At 40.1% G+C, this 18867-nt stretch overlaps 1 protein-coding gene across 1 annotated transcript in view; it reads left to right on the top strand.

The window, feature by feature from the left end:
* Positions 1-275: 275 nt before the first annotated feature.
* The window catches only part of GRM3 (glutamate metabotropic receptor 3), a 90308-nt gene continuing 71716 nt past the window's right edge, over positions 276-18867 (top strand). Inside the window, exon 1 of the mRNA XM_045793362.2 lies at positions 276-849. Coding sequence (XP_045649318.1) covers positions 382-849 — 468 coding nt within the window. The 5' untranslated portion in view covers positions 276-381. The remainder of the gene's footprint in view (positions 850-18867) is intronic.

Genomic DNA, 18867 nt, shown 5'->3' with positions numbered 1-18867 from the left:
ACCTCTTTAGTCCTCTGGATCCTTTTCTGGGAAATGGAAGCACTGAGCTCTGTGTCACACGTGGTGTAAGGACTGGGTGAGGGTATCTGTGGGAGAGTGCCTGGTGCAGTGGTGCAGTATGTGTTTGCTAAATGGTACCTTGAGTCATGATCCCTTCAAAGGTCTGAATGGGGGCCATCCAAGTAATCACTGTTGTTTTCTTTACCATTTTTGTTCATATAATTTTTATCTCTTTAGGAATTTGGTGACAGGCTCTGTTAGTCTGTTCCTCCCTTATTTGAAGGACAGGCCACAGATCCAGTTTGGAAATGAGAGAGGAGGACTAGCGGGCAACATTGGCTTCATCCATTGATACCTCCCAGAGGTACAGAAACTGGATTCATGAAGATGTTGACAAGACTCCAAGTTCTTACGTTAGCTTTGTTTTCAAAGGGATTTTTACTCTCTTTAGGGGACCATAACTTTTTGAGGAGGGAGATTAAAATCGAAGGTGACCTTGTTTTAGGGGGTCTGTTTCCTATTAATGAAAAAGGAACTGGAACTGAAGAATGTGGGCGAATCAATGAAGACCGAGGGATCCAACGCCTGGAAGCCATGTTGTTTGCTATTGATGAAATCAACAAGGACAATTACTTGCTGCCAGGAGTGAAGCTGGGTGTACACATTTTGGATACATGCTCAAGGGATACCTATGCATTAGAGCAATCACTGGAATTTGTCAGGGCATCCTTGACTAAAGTGGATGAAGCTGAGTATATGTGTCCTGATGGATCCTATGCCATTCAAGAAAATATCCCACTGCTCATTGCAGGGGTCATTGGCGGCTCATACAGCAGTGTTTCCATACAGGTAAGACTGGCCAGTGCTATTGCTAAAATGTTATGACTCTTTGGTTTTATGTCCCGGGGAAACAAAGAGAAAATATTCTAATGATTTCATTAATGGATGATATTAACAATATAATTGAAGACCTCTACGGGTATTTGATAAGACAGGTTTGCAAAAGGAAGATTTCTCTAGCAATGAAAATTGTTTAGAAGCGTATCAGGTAACAACTGTAGCATAACAAACTACCCCAAAATTTAATGACTTAAAACAACAATTATTTATTATTATAGTTTATAATTTTGAAGATTAGCTGGAGTGAGCTGATCGAGGCTGGGTTCAGTTGTGGGTGGCTCTACTCCAGGTTGTTCCTTATTCTCCACCTGGAATCAGTGGGCTAGCCCAAACGAGTTTTTCTCAGAGACATGGCAGAGGTGCAAGGGAATGCAAACTTCACTGCAAGGATCCCTTCCAGGCTTCTGCTTGTGTCGCATCTGCTAGCAGCCCATTAGCCAAAGCAATGGACAGGGCTCAGCCCAGTATCAGGAGCAGAGAAATGTGTCCTACCCACAGGATAAGTGCTGCAAAGTTACATCACCAAGGATGTAGGGATAAGGTGGTGTGAGGATCTAAAGCCATCAATACAACAGTCACAAGAAGAAATAACATCTGGGGTGCCTGGGTGGCTCAGTCGTTAAGCGTCTGCCTTCGGCTCAGGGCGTGATCCTAGCGTTCTGGGATCAAGCCCCACATCAGGCTCCTCTGCTGGGAGCCTGCTTCTTCCTCTCCCACTCCCCCTGCCTGTGTTCCCTCTCTCGCTGGCTGTCTCTCTGTCAAATAAATAAATAAAATCTTTAAAAAAAAGAAGGAGAAGAAGAAGAAGAAGAAGAAGAAGAAGAAGAAGAAGAAGAAGAAGAAGAAGAAGAAGAAGAAATAACATCTAAACTCTATTTTTTAAAACTAATTTTTACTAAGGTGTCATTTTGTTCAGAGATAAATCGTCAACAATTTCTCATGATGTAAATATGAAAACGTACACAGAAAAGCCACGGAATTACTACCATAAAGGAATAAAAGGAACAATTTGGCACACAATTTAAATAAAAGAGAAAGCTGATAACTGGTTCTCATAATTTTGTTGGGAAAAGAAGGAGCATATTATTCAAACTCTAGCAATGCTCCCTTACAGGGTCACAGAATTTGAGAGACAGAAAAGAGCTGAGAAATTGTCTAACTCAACCCTGTCACTTTCCCAAGCCCCAGGAAGACTGGTTTCATGAAAACACCCATTGGTAGGTAGTTCAAGAACTGGAACTCAGATCTTGCCTACTTTTGTGCTCTTTCAACTGTCCCATATGATTTCTATATGTTAGTTGCAGTTCAACATTTTTTGTCACAGTAATAAAAGTCCATGATTCTAAGTCATGTACTTTGCCTCCTACCAAATTACTACAATCAAAGCCACAAGCACTAAAGGAAGTCAAATTACATTCATGTTGTCTTTATACGTCACAAACCACTGAAATTGGCTCTATTTGCACTGGAATAACCTTACTTCTATCTCCCAGATTCCTTGCATTTAAAATTCTGTGCTGTTCTAAATGAGGTACTTCAAATTTCTTTCCTTCTTCAGAACAACACCCTCATATTACGAGTAATTAGGATAATTGGTTTTTCGTAAACCCCCTTTGACTTCATTAGGTGGATAGAAAATATTGCACATCTCAAAGCATATTATGTTAATTTTGCCACTATTTCTATATTTGGATCAGGAGAGAAGGGATTTGCTATTTGAGAAGAGAGAATTAAAAATATGTATCTGTCATCTTTTAATAATAATTTCACCAGATGAGTGCCAATCATTTTATAAATATTTATGTTAAACCCGGTATTACCACTGGTAAGGGATTACATATGTTTTTCTTTCTCTTTTTTTTTTTTTAAGATTTTATTTATTTATTTGACAGAGAGAGAGACAGCCAGTGAGAGAGACAGCAGGGGGAGTGGGAGAGGAAGAAGCAGGCTCCCAGCAGAGCAGGGAGCCTGATGCTGGGCTCGATCCCAGGACCCTGGGATCACGCCCTGGGTCTAAGGCAGACGCTTAACGACTGAGCCACCCAGGCGCCCCATGTTTTTCTGACCTTAGTTTCTCCCAGTGCAGTAAATGACATTCTACAGCAGATGTGTAAATACCTATTTATCCAAAGTAATTAACAAACTGTGCCAGGCACATAGATTTTTTTAAATTTAATTTTACTCATTGACTACCTATGTACTCCTCAAAAAAGGGCAGATTGTTTTAGGACAAAAAGATCTGGGCTATTAAAATCCTGTACAAGTTCACGAGGGAAGAAGCCACTTCTTAATCATCAAAGGACCAGGCTTATTATTTCATTTATCTGGTCAACATCACCATAAAGTCACAAATTCTGACAGGGTTTCTGCCTCCATAGAATAAATAAGGAAACCAAAAGTATCATGCTATGATGAAAAGGATATCGATTTTGGCACCAGAAAGACTCGGGTTTTAATTCCAACTCCATCATTTACTAGCTTACCTGTAAAATAAGCAAAATAGCATCTATCTTGACAAGTTTTTGAGATGATAAATTGAGAGGATCTGTGGGAAATGCCTCACCAAAACATTAACAGACTCAAACCATGGTAACTATTATGTTCCCACAATGATAGGAAAAGTCAGTGGAAAAGCCATACCTCAGACCAACTGCACAACCCTCCCAGTGGCCAAACCATTGTTGGAGCCCCATGTACTTCAATAGCAGGTCAATCTGTATATATCCCCCTCTGTGTGTCCTGCACTGTGACAAGGGTAGAAAGACCACTAAAGTAAGAGAACACAGCCTTGGCCTCAAGGAACTTAAAATCTGGCTCCAGGTACAATACTCCTATGAAATAACAGTAACTACAATTCAGAATATGTTTATGTGGCTCACAAGGTCAGAAACGATGTTTTGAAAGGTTTTGAGTAAGACTGACAGAATGACAGTCGCATTGGAGAAAGGCTACATGGGCCACAGTATGAATGAGATGCTGGAGGCCAATTAGAATATGGTGGCAGGGGCACCTGGGTGGCACAGTCGTTTAGCGTCTGCCTTCGGCTCAGGGCGTGATCCCGGCATTATGGGATCGAGCCCCACATTAGGCTCCTCTGCTATGAGCCTGCTTCTTCCTCTCCCACTCCCCCTGCTTGTGTTCCCTCTCTCGCTGGCTGTCTCTATCTCTGTCAAATAAATAAATAAAATCTTTAAAAAAAAAAAGAATATGGTGGCAAATGTCTGTACGTCAGAGGAAAAGGCCTTGACATATGTAACGGCGTAAGCTGGAGAGGAAGTACAGAGAGGGCTTCACTCCCTCCTCCATGGGACACCTCCTGGTGTCCTGAGTGCTCAGGCTCTGACTAGACCACACACTGGTCCTGGCCAAGGTGAGCTAGGAGGTGGAGCTATGTGTCTACACACTGGCCTCCAGACAGCCTTGCAAGGGACCCTTCCCCATAGGCCCTTGCTTTCAGCTAGATATCGTGAATGAAGAGAGGTCTTAGGGGGCTCTTAGCTATAGAGCTAAGAATTAAAGTGTATTATATATTTGAAACAAACCTTTTAATAAGAATTCTAAAACAAATAATCAAAGGCAATCCAAAGCGATACATTTCTAATGGTGAACTGAAAGCACTCTTGTACAGTAATGAAGAAAACATTTTAGGAGAGTGGCTTTTTGAGGGTACCCCTCACACTCACCTACTGCTCCTGGACTGAATCTCATCATAGACCCCAGTGTCTGGGAACTGTGGTGACAGCATGTAGCTGGTGGCCACAAAGATTCGTTCACATCAATCAACACTGCCAAGTCCATTTTTAACTACTTCTGACTTCCTGAATATTTACTGGAAAGTATCTTTGCTTGAACAGAGCAGAGGGAAAAAAGAGGGTGGTGCTATAGGAGAAATGTACTAACACGAATCCACCACAGTTAAAAATTCTATCATCTAATTGTAGTGCCCAGTCCCAAACCAGAGCACAGAGTTTTCTGTCACAAAATTGCCTGGTGAGAGAGAGCATTTCAGAGAATGATAATAATCTCCCCGTGTGAGTCTAGATTGTCGTATTGGTGGGACTGCTCCAGGAGATGCTTTCTCGCCAGCTTCCTCTTCTTTCATTATCTCCTCACTACTGGAAAAGAACTCTCCGGAAGTCAGCAGAGGAAGTGCCCCCTGCTGGGCTAGCTCATACAACAGGCATTGTTTGCAGAGAGTGAAAACTGCCTGAAAGGGGAAATTCTTAATGATCTGCTGAGTTAAGCTGTATCACCATGGACGAAGACCTTAATAATTATTTTCCCAACGTTCCTATTAAGTAGTGCAAACTACTCTGTGGTTGTCCTTTTTATAAAACAACAGTATTGATTTCTTAACTGGATAATCAATGAAAGCTAGTATCAAAAATCCTTCTTTATTAGCAAGCATACATGGGGTCTATTCGCCCCCTCTGGTGAATCAGCTTCTTTTCAAAGCATTTTTACGATGACTCTGCTCTTCTCTATAACCCTGCAATCCACCCACTTCGAGGGAAAACAGTATTTATTCAAGAAGAGGATCAGGTTGGTTGCTTTTAGCTGGGCGATTGTTTACATGGTACTTAATTTGAAGCATTGCTTATGCTTGCGCCTTTTTAAACAGACTGTAGTTAGAGAGCTCCTCAATTGTCCATTCAAAAATGTCCCTTGAATCCTTCCAAAAAATGTTCCTCACTCCTTTTCAGAGGCTGTATCATTTTTGCAGTCTTTCTTGCCAACCTGGAGCACATTTTAACTGAAATGACATGTGTAAGTTGACCCATTTGTGTCCCTGAGTGTGAAAGTGACCTTGCAACAAATGGCGACATGGGTTAATGGCATCTACAAGGTGAGCACATAGAAAGGGCAGAAGGGAGCCTTGAGAGGATCTCACTACCTCTTTCTCATGCCTGGGATGGTCAGATGCTTTAACAGAATTTTTAGCAATATCCACATCCTAGGACCTCTCTTACCCTGGGAGAGGGTTATTATAGCATTCTTGTTTATCATGACATGGATTTGGACATGCATTCCTCGTATCATGTCTCTGACAAGAATAACACCTTAGGCTAAATCCTGTGCAGTAAGTTTCACAGATTTGATCTAGATGGGGCAAGGGGCACAGCACATCAAGACACCATTCTATTATTCCTCCACCCAAGTCCACAGTGTGAACGTGGCCCACCACGAGTCAATTTGTACGAAGTCCTGCCCTCCCTCAATGCTTCCCTCCTTTACATTGAAATGCTTTGGGAAGAGTCACACATGAATTGCTGGTCTTATTGTAAGAGCATTAGAAAAATAGTCAAAGGACTTGGAGGTACAATAGCCTTCATGCAGTTAACTGGGCCCAAGTATAAGGCAGATTGCTGGATGGAAAACTTTATACTTTTTCCATGGGTAAACAAGGTGAATCTAGAGCCGTTTCTCAGCGTTGGCAGTATTGGGCCAGAGCTGCCCCTGTGCTTTGTAAGAGAGTTAACAGCATCACTGGCCCCCACCCACTACACTGGATGCCAGCTGCACCTCAAGTTGTGAAGTTGTGACATCCAAAAATGCGTCCATGCTTTGCCAAATCACAAAGTTATGGCCCTTCCCCACTGGCAATCACTGACCTAGAACAAGGTGCATTTTGGGCCAACATAAGGGAGATGTCCTAGAAATGAAAGGGCAGGGGGTATGAGGAAGTGAGTCCTCTGTCACTAGAGTTATTCAAGCAAAACTGGCCCATTTTTTAGGAGAATGAAGCAACATATTGGTATTTGAACTATATGGCATTTAAGGGCATTTCTTAATTTTATAATTACAGGTTACACAAGCAAAATACTCTACTATTGGGATGTAAGGGATAACAAGGGAAGTAGTACCTAAAACAAAGCAAAATAAGTAACAGGCTCTTTTCTGTCAGGATCACTTTGAGGAAACCCAGCCAGTTGTTATTTCACTTGATTATAGTATTTTTATGAATTTGGTGAATCGAGCATCTCAATTACCTACATATTACAACCAGGGCTCTCATAAAATCATTTTTCATCAGAAAATAAGCATCTATTAAGCATTTATATTTCAGGAACATCAAGAACACTGTTGTGTAGAGTCTGGGCAATGTGGAGCAGACAGAATATAAAATAAAATTTAAAAATAGACATCTTATGAGCCCTGAGGCCTGGATAAGCAAATTAGGAAATATCAAATCCATACATAAAACAGGGATGAGAAAAGGATCCGAGGATCACTTGACATCATAAGCACTTGGAGACTAGCGAGAATAACAGAATGAGCAGGAAGGAATGGATATGAACAGGAAAAAGACATTCAGATCAGTGTAAACATAAAGCCTGCCTCTGAAGTCTCCCTGGAAAGTCACTTTCTCATAGTCTCCCAGATACCATCTGCACATTCTTTCATGAAAGAGAGAACACAGTGTTTCTTCTACCTGCAATGTAATGTTCTTTAGCTATTTGTAGGCCTTGCCAAACCCTACCTATCTTCGGTTCTCAGTTCCAACCCTACCCTTCTTGAGAAACCTTCCCCAAGTTCCCACTACATAAACACACCCCCCTGCTACTATCTTATTAAGTATAATTGTTTATTTGCATATCTTTTCTTCCACCAAACTATAAGACACCTGAGTGTAGGAAACACATCCTTTTGCCTTTGTACTGATGGCACTTAGGATAATGCCTCTACCAGGCTGAGAATAAATGTTTTGTTTTGTTTTTTAATGAATTGAATGAATTAACGGATGATAACGTACTACATGTCCAGAAGGTTGAAAATCCCTAAACAAATCTTGGATTGGGGGGGTCATGGCTATGACCTTATTGTAGATCAGTCTAAATGTTCATAGTTCAAAATAAGCATTTTCCGACAGTAGAAAACCTGGGTTTGATGCAAAAGAAAAATGATGCAGCAAAGTGAGCATGTGGGACTAAAGTCTCCCTCCACTCTCCCCTCTTCCACTGCCCACACATGTGCCATGAAAGATGCCTTGATTTGAAAGCAGATCTAGGGGTTTGACTTCATTCTTCCTTAGAAGCTGGGCATCCAGGGCCATTCCAGATACTGTCAGGACCTCGCCCATACTCCAATCTAGTTCTACACAGTCTCCCCATGCACAGAGTCATCACAGCGCCAAGTAGGTCACATACTGCGAGCATAGCTAACGCAGAAGAGAAGGAAATATCATCCTGTCCTCAAGAAAAGCAGAGTGACAGCTTTAGAGAGCCATTTATGAATCCATGTTTAGTGTGTCTTTCACCAGAAAAGTAAAGGTGAGAGTTGCATTTAGTAAGTTTAAGATTGCAGCTACAGTGATCATAGCACAGATACGCTACAACTACACATTTTTAGCATGCCTTTCTTGAAAAATTTAGCTCACTGATTTAAAATTCTGCATGTGGACTGATGAGGATTTATTTAAGCCTTCATTGCCTCTTTCCTCATGTCTAAGATGGAGATATTTTACTGGCTTATTGTATGAATTAAATGAATGAGAAAATACATAAAATACATAAAGCCCACAAAAAACAGTGTTTCACACATAATGAGCATTTAACACTTTAGATTTTAATACATATTATAATCATCTGTTAGTTGTTTGGTTGTTTTTTGTTTTTTGTTTTTTAACTTTTAACATCTCCAGTTCAAGAGAAACAATTCTTGGGGGGAACTGAGGGTCATAAAAGTCAGATACCAAGTTCAAGTCTCTACCATTCTGCAAGTAGCAGAATCAACATTAGGATCCCCGTAGCCTGCCTCCCACACTGCTATCCTGATCATCCCCACACACAGCCTAAGCTTCAGAAAACTCCAACCCAAAAGTTATCTCAGATAGAATCTTTTTATTTATTTCCTTTCCAGACTTTTCATTCTAAAGTAATCTCACAAAGCTGATTGTTTTGAAACCTCCCCTCATTGTTCCTGTTTCCGCTCTGCAAAAAAAGGACAATGATGTTCAAGGACTTTATCATAGGGAAGGAGGCAACAGCAGTTCTAAAATGCTTTTGTTAACATTGTGACATCATAGAAATTTCTCATCAGAGGTAATTATCTAAGATGCACTGTTTTTCCCTTTTGCTTTAGGGTTAATTTACTCCTTAATTAATTCCCCTTCTGTCATGTGTTTATTTGGAAACTACTCTTGTGAGAAACAAGTGCCATCAGGACCACCGTCCACTGGGCAAAAGAATGGCCCATGGCTGAGAACCGGCTTCTATTGCAGCCACATGCCTATGATGGAGGTCATAGGATGACAAGCAAGGAATGCAGACATTCCTGAAGTATCAGCAAGTGTTTTATACTATGAGATAGATGAATAAGCAAGCTAATTGAAATAGGACTCCTTTAGCTAAATCTGAGATATGATTTTGCTTTAACAACACAAAGTTCTCTTTTCAAATACCATTAAACATGTGCCTTTTAAATGGATCAATATATATAAGGCTCAGTATTTCAACATGGAAGGAGCCAACACTTAGCAGTTTATAATAATGAAATTTCATTGATTTAATGTAGTGGAAGTGCTTTTACTGGTCTATGAAAAAATGCAGTTGAAAACTTACGGAGCATTTTTCTAATTAATGGACTTTGGAAATCTAAGAATAGTGTTCCAAAAACACTTGCAGTTAAACTCTAAGCAAACGTTGATACTCCAGGCAGTATATCAGTGGGACTTTGGACACTAAAATTGTGGTGTTGCTATTTTTGACATCACCACCTGGTATATTATGGAAATCCCTCTGTTACTAGTGACAAAGTCTTGATTCTTGCCAGCTCTGACTTTACCTTCCAACAGAGGGAACTGGCAACACAGGGGAGAATACAATAGAAGCAACACTTTAAAAAATTATATTCCAAATATAGACCAGATTTCCTTGCCAAGTGGTCAGAATGGCAAAGCATCTTGAAACATTTGCCATCACTTAATAGGGTTGAATGTGCAGGGCATGCATCCCAGGGACGAGCTGGTTTCTCCCAGGCACTGTGCCTCTGGTTTGGGTAGCTGCCATCAGGTTCACAGTGAGGCCCCACAGAACACAAACCAGGCACTTAAGCTTTCCCAATGTGGAAAACAGATGTGATTGAAGACATAATCTACAATGTGTTCCGAATTTTTCTATAAAAAAGTAACTTTCCATAGAAGTGAAAACTGTATGTTTGTATTAAGCACAGATTACCTATGCTGACACAATAGTTGTAAGGAATATCACTGAGAACCAGATTTAAAGAAATGCAACAATAAACACAGGTTGATGCCATCCAGCAAATTTTAACTGCTACCAATGGCTATTTAACTCACTCTCGGTTTTCATTTCCACGTTCAAGAAATTCTTTATGTTCACTTTTCCGAGATGCTTCCAGGGATTTGAAAGTTCTTCAGCCTTTCTATACTGTCCAACAACCAATATTACTTATGACCTGCTTCCTTCCAAGGATTCAAGTGACCCGTAATGACACGAACAGGATAACAAACAGGACATAAGTATTTGAGTAATTATTACCAACCAAATAAAACAGTTTTCAGTGGACTCAAACTTTTCTTTATACCTCCAATCTTCATATTTCTAGTACGAATTTAGTCATCATTACTGGGATTACATGAACTCACAGCCAAGGTTGGAATGAGTGATTTGTCCATCTCACCATCCTTCCCTGACTCTTTCTTTTTGAGTTGGATATCATCCACTATGGCCTTTTTAAAACACAACTTTGATCATGCCATTCCCTGAATTAAAATTTTTAATAGTTTTTTATCTTTTAAAGAATAAAGTCCAAAATCATTAGCATAGCGTATAAAACATTTAGCAGTCTTGCCACAGTCCCTCTATTCTTCTTTATCTTCTACTAAATCTCGCAAAGCACTGGTTGCCCCGACAATACTGAACTGTACTATTACACTATTAAAACAATACCCTTCTCTGTCTTCATATTCTTCCACCTACCTAAAAACTTCCTTTTCTCTTTCTCTGTCTGGCAAAGTTTCACTGATCCTTCAAGATCAAGGCTAAATGTTTCCTCTCCATGGGAGCCTGCCATGACACAACTGAGCACCATGAGTTGCTCCTTCACCTGTGTTTTGTAACAGTTTGTACACACATACCTCAACATTTTAATCCTTGGTTATGTTTCTTTGTCTTGTACCAGACTATAATTTTGTGGAAGATAGTAGTACATTACTCATCATAGAAAGACGTAAATTTTAGGATACTGCCTGGGACCACTAGCATTGATCAAAGTTTGCTGGATGAATAACTGCTGAGTGAGACATTATCAGCATCTCTATCATTTTTTGAGCCTTTACTGAGTACCAGTCAGTGAATTAAGTACTTGATGTGTGTTATCACTACATCCTCACATAACTTCTCAAGTGAGGGACTGTGATTATTTCCTTCTACAGATGAGGGAACTGAAGCTCAAGGAGTTAAAATAATTTGCCTAAGTTCACACTACCCATGAGGAAAGGAACTGGGGTTCCAAATGTTGGCTTGTTTGATGCCAACCCTGTGCGCTGAACCACTACACTATTTGCTTCCATCCCTGACAGCGCTATTGAAGGAATGAACAGGTAACAGGGAAACCATAGATAACACAGCTCTATTTGCTACACATAATATGGTATAGAACCTTCTGCCCTAAATTATTGCCCCAGGACCTTAGAAGTAAATATTAAGCTGCTGCTTCTTTTTTTTTTTTTTTTAATTAGGCTATAGTCCTCAACTCCCCTCAAGCATACCAACAACTTTTGGCCTTTGGTTAACTACCAACAAGGGTAGAAATGCCTTTCTTGTTGATAAGGCTGTATTTGTCATGTGGTTGTTATACAAGTGACTTCAGGGTCACAAAAAATATGCTTTAGTACAACCTGTGGCTCTGTTAGATCCTCAGCAGGCATTGTCAAAAATCAATACTCAAGATACTAAAGGACATGCTTCTAACAGGTCTGTTGGTGTCAGGTCTTCCTGGGAACCAGGCTTTGGCAGGTGTGGCTGGCAAGCATTAATATACTCTGGACCAGATCTGACATAGACCTTTTGATCCCACAGTCAGTGACTGGAACCCAAATGAATTTGGTTCCATGATTTCTCTTGAGAATAAACTCATGGAGGAAAAAGGAAGCAAAAGTCGAGGCTGCTGGATTCCGTAAGCAAATGCCTTCTGGTTCTTCTTCTAAGTGCTTGCTAAGACAGAGTGGAAACAAAGTTATTCCTGAGAGAGCACCCTGTTAGTAAGGGAACAAGGTGGACACTTGCCCAATGCAGAGTGGCACTGTCATGATGAGAAACCTGACATGTCTTATAATGCTGACCTCCTGGAAAAAATGTGATTCAAGGGATCCTATGTGGTCTACATATCATTTCAGCTACGAGAATGTCAAAATGGACAACCTTTCTATTCATAAATCCCTTTGTCACAAATGAAGAAAATGAAAAGTGTATTACTGTGTGGGTTGCAAACCACAGGTGTTGAGTGCAGTGATTTCAGGAGAGGTCGGGACAGAAATCAAGTTAACTTCAAGCCATTTTTCTAAGTTTTTGCCATGAATAAGGAATCCTTTGTCTGGACTGTCTATACAGAATCATGGGGACTGAGTCATGCTGTTGAACAGGAAAGGCAATATGAGTCTTTGAATAGTGTGTTTTGGGGCCACAGCATGTAAGAGTGATTTTTGCAGATTATACTGAGTAAACTGGCATTTACTACACTCTATTATGTGATTTCCTAAATCCAGATTAATCTCTGGCCTTCAGACATGGGCTGCAGTCAACTGTTTTCATGCAAAATGTTCCCAGATGTGCTGCAGGTAGTGTGGTCCAAAAAAAAAAAAAAAGAAATGACTAATCCTTTCCACAATAACAATATGATTGGCATCCTTTATGGGCAGATAACTCATGTGATGTGAACAGCTTGAATTCCTCAGGCAGTTTCTCAACGCTATACCTCCTCCAGTTGCAGTTTAAAATACAAGCCAATCCGGGATTTTGTACAGCTAACAGTGCAACTTTATCATTCGGAATAGAAGGGTCCTGAGGTCTCCTACCATCACAACTTTTAGAACCTGCTTTATGTAATAACATGTGTTATGAGGCAGCAGATGGTTCAAAGTGCAGCACTCACTGTTTCTCTTCCAGGTTTATATATAATCATGTAATTAAAAGAATGAAACAAAGCTTTCAGCATTGCACGTGTGATAAAACAATTAAAGTTATAGACTTATGCTTAGAAAACAGCCCCAGAGAGATAGGTGGAAAGCAAAGACTGCAAAGGCAAACCCGTGGAGGCTATTATTGAGTCCTCTAATTCCCAGGACAGCCGCAGGGAGTTGTTCTTCAAATGTATATACTTCAGTGCTATAGACAGCACTTTTCTTGGAGAGTAAGCATTTGATGCCGCTCACCATCTGGAACTCTTGTAGGTAAGTACAGGTCCACATAAAAATTAGTCATTGTCATTCCCTTTAATGTATTATTAGCACAGCCTTAGAAGCCAACGACAATGAAAGTGCTGAAAAGCACCCTTGTGAATGGACAATCACTTGAGTGGGAAATCTATTTCCACTAGACTCTAAACGTGCACACCCTTTTTTGTCTTCTGTTGAAAAAAAAAAATATTTGGCATTGTGCCAACACAGAAGGCACAAAGCTAATGTTTGACGAGGGTACATTGTAGATACCCTGGATGGGAAGGGTGACCACAGGACTGATGTGCAGGCTCACAGGGGCCTGAAATTTCCAATTCATATTCCCTTCTCACAACATCAAAGAACAGACTACCTGAGCTCTTTCCCATAGTACATACTCTTTCGCTTTCATGACCAGAACGTCATTGAAATGAAGCGTGACACCTGGAATCCTAAAAAGAAGAGTCTCCCTGACTTGCTTTAAAAAAAAAAAAAAAAAAAAGTCAGGAGAAGTAAAACTCCCAAACAAATTGGTCTTTAACTCAAAATTCCCAACAGTGCATAAGGATGGTTTTGATGCCTATAGTAACGTCCATCCACAATCAGCCATTGATTATTGTAAAGGTAAAGTTTTAGACAGTCCCAAGAAAGAATCAGTGAGCAAGTGATGACAGCTCTGAGGGTTTGGCTGCTTATGTATCTTGTACAGGTTGCATTTGTCTCCAAAAAAACCTTACCTTACTAGCAGACCTCACTATTAGTTCATATACATTTTTATGACTTCTACTTTAGGTATATGTTGTTCGAGAACTAAGGTTTCATGGATGAGGCCCTTAGTTTGTTTTCCTTGAATAAAAGTTTTCTAGCCCAAAAGGAATTGGTTCAAAGGCCAGATGCAGTTGTTATCCTATTGACTTTCTTTTGTATACTCCTAGTTAGTGACACAGATAATTTGAAGAAATCAGTTTTAATAGTATGAAATCCTTTGCTTCAGATTCCTAAATGTCTAGGCCAATTCCATGTCTTATGCGTCATCTCATTTTAGTGGAATATTGAATATAATTAGTGCAAGATCCAATTGCACAGCAAATTGTTTATCGATGGTGTTTAAGAGTATCTTTACATTGCCTGCTGGCGGCCAGCTATTTTTTTTCCCACAATGTATCCTCGTAATAGAAAAAAATCTTTTCTATGGGAGAGCAGCAAACTACCCACTCATTCATCAATTCATTCATTTGACAAACATTATGAGGCATCTCTACACTCTGCAAGGCACTGAGGAAACAGAAATTAACAATACACATCCCCTGTCCTTAAGAGTTCTCATTTCAGTAGAGGAATTAGCGAAAAGAAATCACTACTATACTTTGGTAAGTACCATGAGGAAAATACATAAAGGAGAGCAAGAGTCTCAGATAATGCACACAACTCAGCTCGAGGTGAGTCATCAAGAAAGGTTTCCCAGAGAAGGGGCCCTTGAATGGATTCCCTGAGCAGATAAGTGGTAAAGGTCATTTTAAGCAGGAGGAACAGTGTGTGCAAAGGCGTGCAGATTTGAGAACATCATATACTGTACACTGTATGCATAGACCCAGAACGTAACACAGTGGGGAAACTACATGCAACCGAGCTCCTCCAGAGGGGACAAGAGTGGAAAAATGGTGGCAGATGTTCACAACATGTAACATTGGTTTGTTGGACAACTATTGCCAATGGGCGATGCCCATCCTAAATAACTCCAGCTTGCAACTACAAAAATGAGAATACAAGAAATCTTAATTTTAGACCATGTCATCTGCTAAAGTCCATAATAGTACCTGGCCAAGCCCAGCATCCTAAATGTTTCTCCTCAAGCCAACAGGGTCAATAATATATTTATGACTTGACAGGTTACAATGAAACCCCGGCAATGGCTAGTCCTGCATAAATTCAAACCACCCAGAAAATGGATGCTCCAAGGTGTGTGAACACTGAGTATCAAACTATAATACATGCTACATGGGGAAAAGTGTTCTGTTAAATCTGTGTGCAGCCTCTCCAGCCCTAGGAAATAACAGGCTCTGCCATAAGGTCATTGTATTTCTCACATAAATCATGAAGCCAAACATGATCATGATATTTATAGCTTGAAGCTTTCAACCTCACAGTTAAAATTTCCCAGTGGATTCTCAGACAACTGCTGTTATCTCTGAAGATGGTCAATCAGAAAACAAATGCTCACAGAGCCACTGCAAAATACAGACTGAAAAATGAAAAAAATATATATACTTTTGCTAACAAGGAGTGATTACTCATGGCCTTCAAATCAAGGAGTTTTTGCCATCAGAAATTTAAAAAAAGACAAACATGTTATAACTTGAAATATATCATTGCCATAGTGTAGTGAGAAGAATCACATATGGCAGAGGTTGAGAGCCTGGATTGCAGAATGGATTGAGTCTGGGAAGGTGAGCGCAGTGCCAAATCCTATCACCTTTGGCTCTTTAGCAAGATCCTGAGGCACTCTGTGCCTCAGTTCCTCAATCCATACAACAGGCTAATGGTAGTATCTACTGCATAGATTGTTACGAGAATCAAAGCAGATAATACATCTACAACAGCTAGAATGCTAGCTGGCACAAAAATATTAGGACTATTAAAAATATGAGGGATCTTTAAAAGGCTTCCCAAAAAGGGTAGTCTGCAAACAGTAACTCAGAAAACACGGACTATGGGATAGTTCATCTATCTGTTTGTTTTTGAAGAATTGTGAGCTGGTATCTAAAGGGAGTAAACCCCTCAATCATCCGCCTTTGATTTTAGCTCCCCTTGGATTTCTGGTGCTGAACTGCCAACACTCAACTTTGCATTTGTAACCTCATTTCCCCCCTAGTTTTCTTCTTCCTTGTTCATTTTTGTCATTTTAACTTAAATCCAGAAATTTACATCCCTCTCTATGTTCATATCACCCTATTGCCAGCGAGAGAGTCTAGTCCTTCAGGGGAAATCAAGAGATTGGGCTCTCATCTTAGCTTTTCCATTTATTGGTTGTGTAAATTCTGGAAAGTCACTTCACCCTGTGAGCTTCAGTTCCCTCACCTATAAAACAAAAGGCTTAGATCATCTTCATGGTTCCTTCCAGTTCTAAAATGTAAAGATCTTATAGCTTATTTACATTTTTTTTCCAAAGTCACTGATACAAATTTAACCTTACTTGACCACCTCATACAGACTTTGTTTCAAACTGTTCTCTTAGAATATATTCAACTTTCTCATCTAATTCCTATCATTTTCCCTTTTCCACAAGGGTCCAAGTAATGTCACTGATGCCTTGTGGAAGTCATAGTCCTCCAGGGCTACTTATTATTCCCTAAATAGTTCAACTAATGCTGAGATGTTCTCTAGTGAAATTCATTCTTAGTGAATCGGTGCTGTGCCTTTCTAAGCACTTACATGTTCTCTAATAAAAAACTCTATTCTAGAGAACTACCAAAATGCATTCTACTTATTGATTTATTCACTCTTAATTTATATTTCCTGATTTTGCCCTTCTTCCTTTCTTTTCAACCCTCTGACAATCTTCCCATTATTGATTTCTCAAAAATTTCTGATGGTGATTCCATAGGTGAATCTACTATTTCTTCCAGAACTCAGAACTGGGAGCAAACTCAAATAATATGATTATGGGTTTTTGTTTGGTCTTCTCTCCCACATTGATGTGAGATAACGTTTTCATATAATTGTATTACCATCTCCAGGTTAGGACACATTCTCACTGGAGAGAGGGAAGAAGCGAGAGGGACTGGACAAGGTCTTTTCTTTCACCTTCTGGAACCACCTTCCCCAACCAATGATTCTCCCTTCTAACCAAGTCTTCTGCTGAAACATAATTTAAACACAAAACAGCAAAAACAATCATTTTGCTCCATCTTCACATTCTGTGCTTTAGTCTTGCTACTTCTCACAGGTTCATTCCCATCTTTTGTGCTGTCCATGGGGATGCCCAAGGACCCGGCATACCTCTAGCACCCATCCCTTGTCCCTAGTTCTATTATCACTCAAATGCCCCCATGCAGGCTAGCAACCCAGTGGGTTCTTTGGAGATCTTGTCTTTTCTGTTTTGTTGAAATAGTTCTATTTCTCTTAAACTATGTACCTTTTTAGAGTCTCTGTCCATGAGAAGTGTACCTCTACTTTTAAACCATTTTTTGCTAAAGCACATATAACTTGATCTTGGTTTTCCTTCCTCCACTCCTGCTAATAATATAATTGAATAACTTTCTTCCAAAATTTCACATTACTTCCCCATCCTACAATGGTTCTTCTTTTACTTTTAAAATGATGTCCAGTGTAGGAGGTCCCCTTATTCCTTCATGCTTTCTCAGAGAAACCATATGGCCAGTAAAGCAAGTCAGGAATGCCTCAGATGCCCAGTTTTGAGACAAATGAGATAGGAAACATCCAGCTGACAACTATCTGGATTTTCCCCAACCCTAGTTTCAAGTTTTACGTTAGTAAGAAAGCTCCTACTAACAACAGCTAGACAATCCATGGTGTATGCCGCAACATCGCTTCTGTCTTTCTGCCCTATTCTTCCCATCTGGATGTCTTTCTGAGCTTCACCCTTCAGATTCATAGTCACAAGCTATGAATAATTATAATAATTGTAATAATCGCAGTTTTATTCTAGCCTGCCACCCTCCCCAACGTGCTATAGCTCATCGTGGCCCTTCCCAGTGCAGCGAATCTTTTCCACATCCATTATTCTATGCATAGTTCCTTCTATTGAACAGCCTGCCTTGTCTGAAAATTGTTTTCAGACATCCTGAAGAAGTAGACATGAAGCCACAGGATCCTATCAGTCAACAGACAAGAACTCTTTTCTTAAGCAGCTTTTCATTACTTGTACCCCTCTGGGAGAAGAAAGTTTTGGCAGCTTAGGATCCTTTCACTTGGCTCCTCGCTGCCAGAAAATAATATCTCTGGGCATTTTTCAGGTCCTTTCATTCCTTGCCTCCCTGAGGGGTTAAGGTCTTGATGAATGTAACTTGAAGATGAGAATAAACTGTAGCATCAAGAGGAGACAGCTTCTCCAATGCTACCCGGAAACACCATTACCAAGCCAAGCCTATGCACAGACATGGCTCTCTCTTATTGCCCGTCTGCCACCATGGTACATATATCTGTAGGAAGCCAGATAATCAGTCTAGAAGTAGTGACAGTACTTGCTTAGTCCCACATCTATCAGGGTGAGTAAACAAGCGATACTCCTATGTCCAAATGAATCAGTGTAGGCCATTTTGTTCATGGTCTCCTGGTCCTGATGAAAGAAGAAATAAATGGCATACTAGCCTTCAGCCTCCAGCCACCCAGCCACTTACCTCTACTCCCCCAAATTCATCCATATCCTAGGATATTTAAAAAAAATTTTTTTTTACCAAATGCAAGAAAGATTTGGGTCTTAAATTTGCTTTGTTTGCATGACAAGTGCCAGATTTTCTAGCTGTTCTATTTGTAGTTAAGGGAGAGGTACCAGGATTTGAAAAGATACAGAAAACATTTTTAATAGCTCTGGGCTATATCAAGTGTTG

This window comes from Ursus americanus, chromosome 3 (genome assembly GCF_024610735.1).
Source record: "Ursus americanus isolate L20-20 chromosome 3, mUrsAme1.1.p, whole genome shotgun sequence".
Classification (NCBI taxonomy): Eukaryota; Metazoa; Chordata; class Mammalia; order Carnivora; family Ursidae; genus Ursus; species Ursus americanus.
Note: the sequence above shows the minus strand (reverse complement) of the source record. Positions and strands in the feature narration are given on the sequence as shown.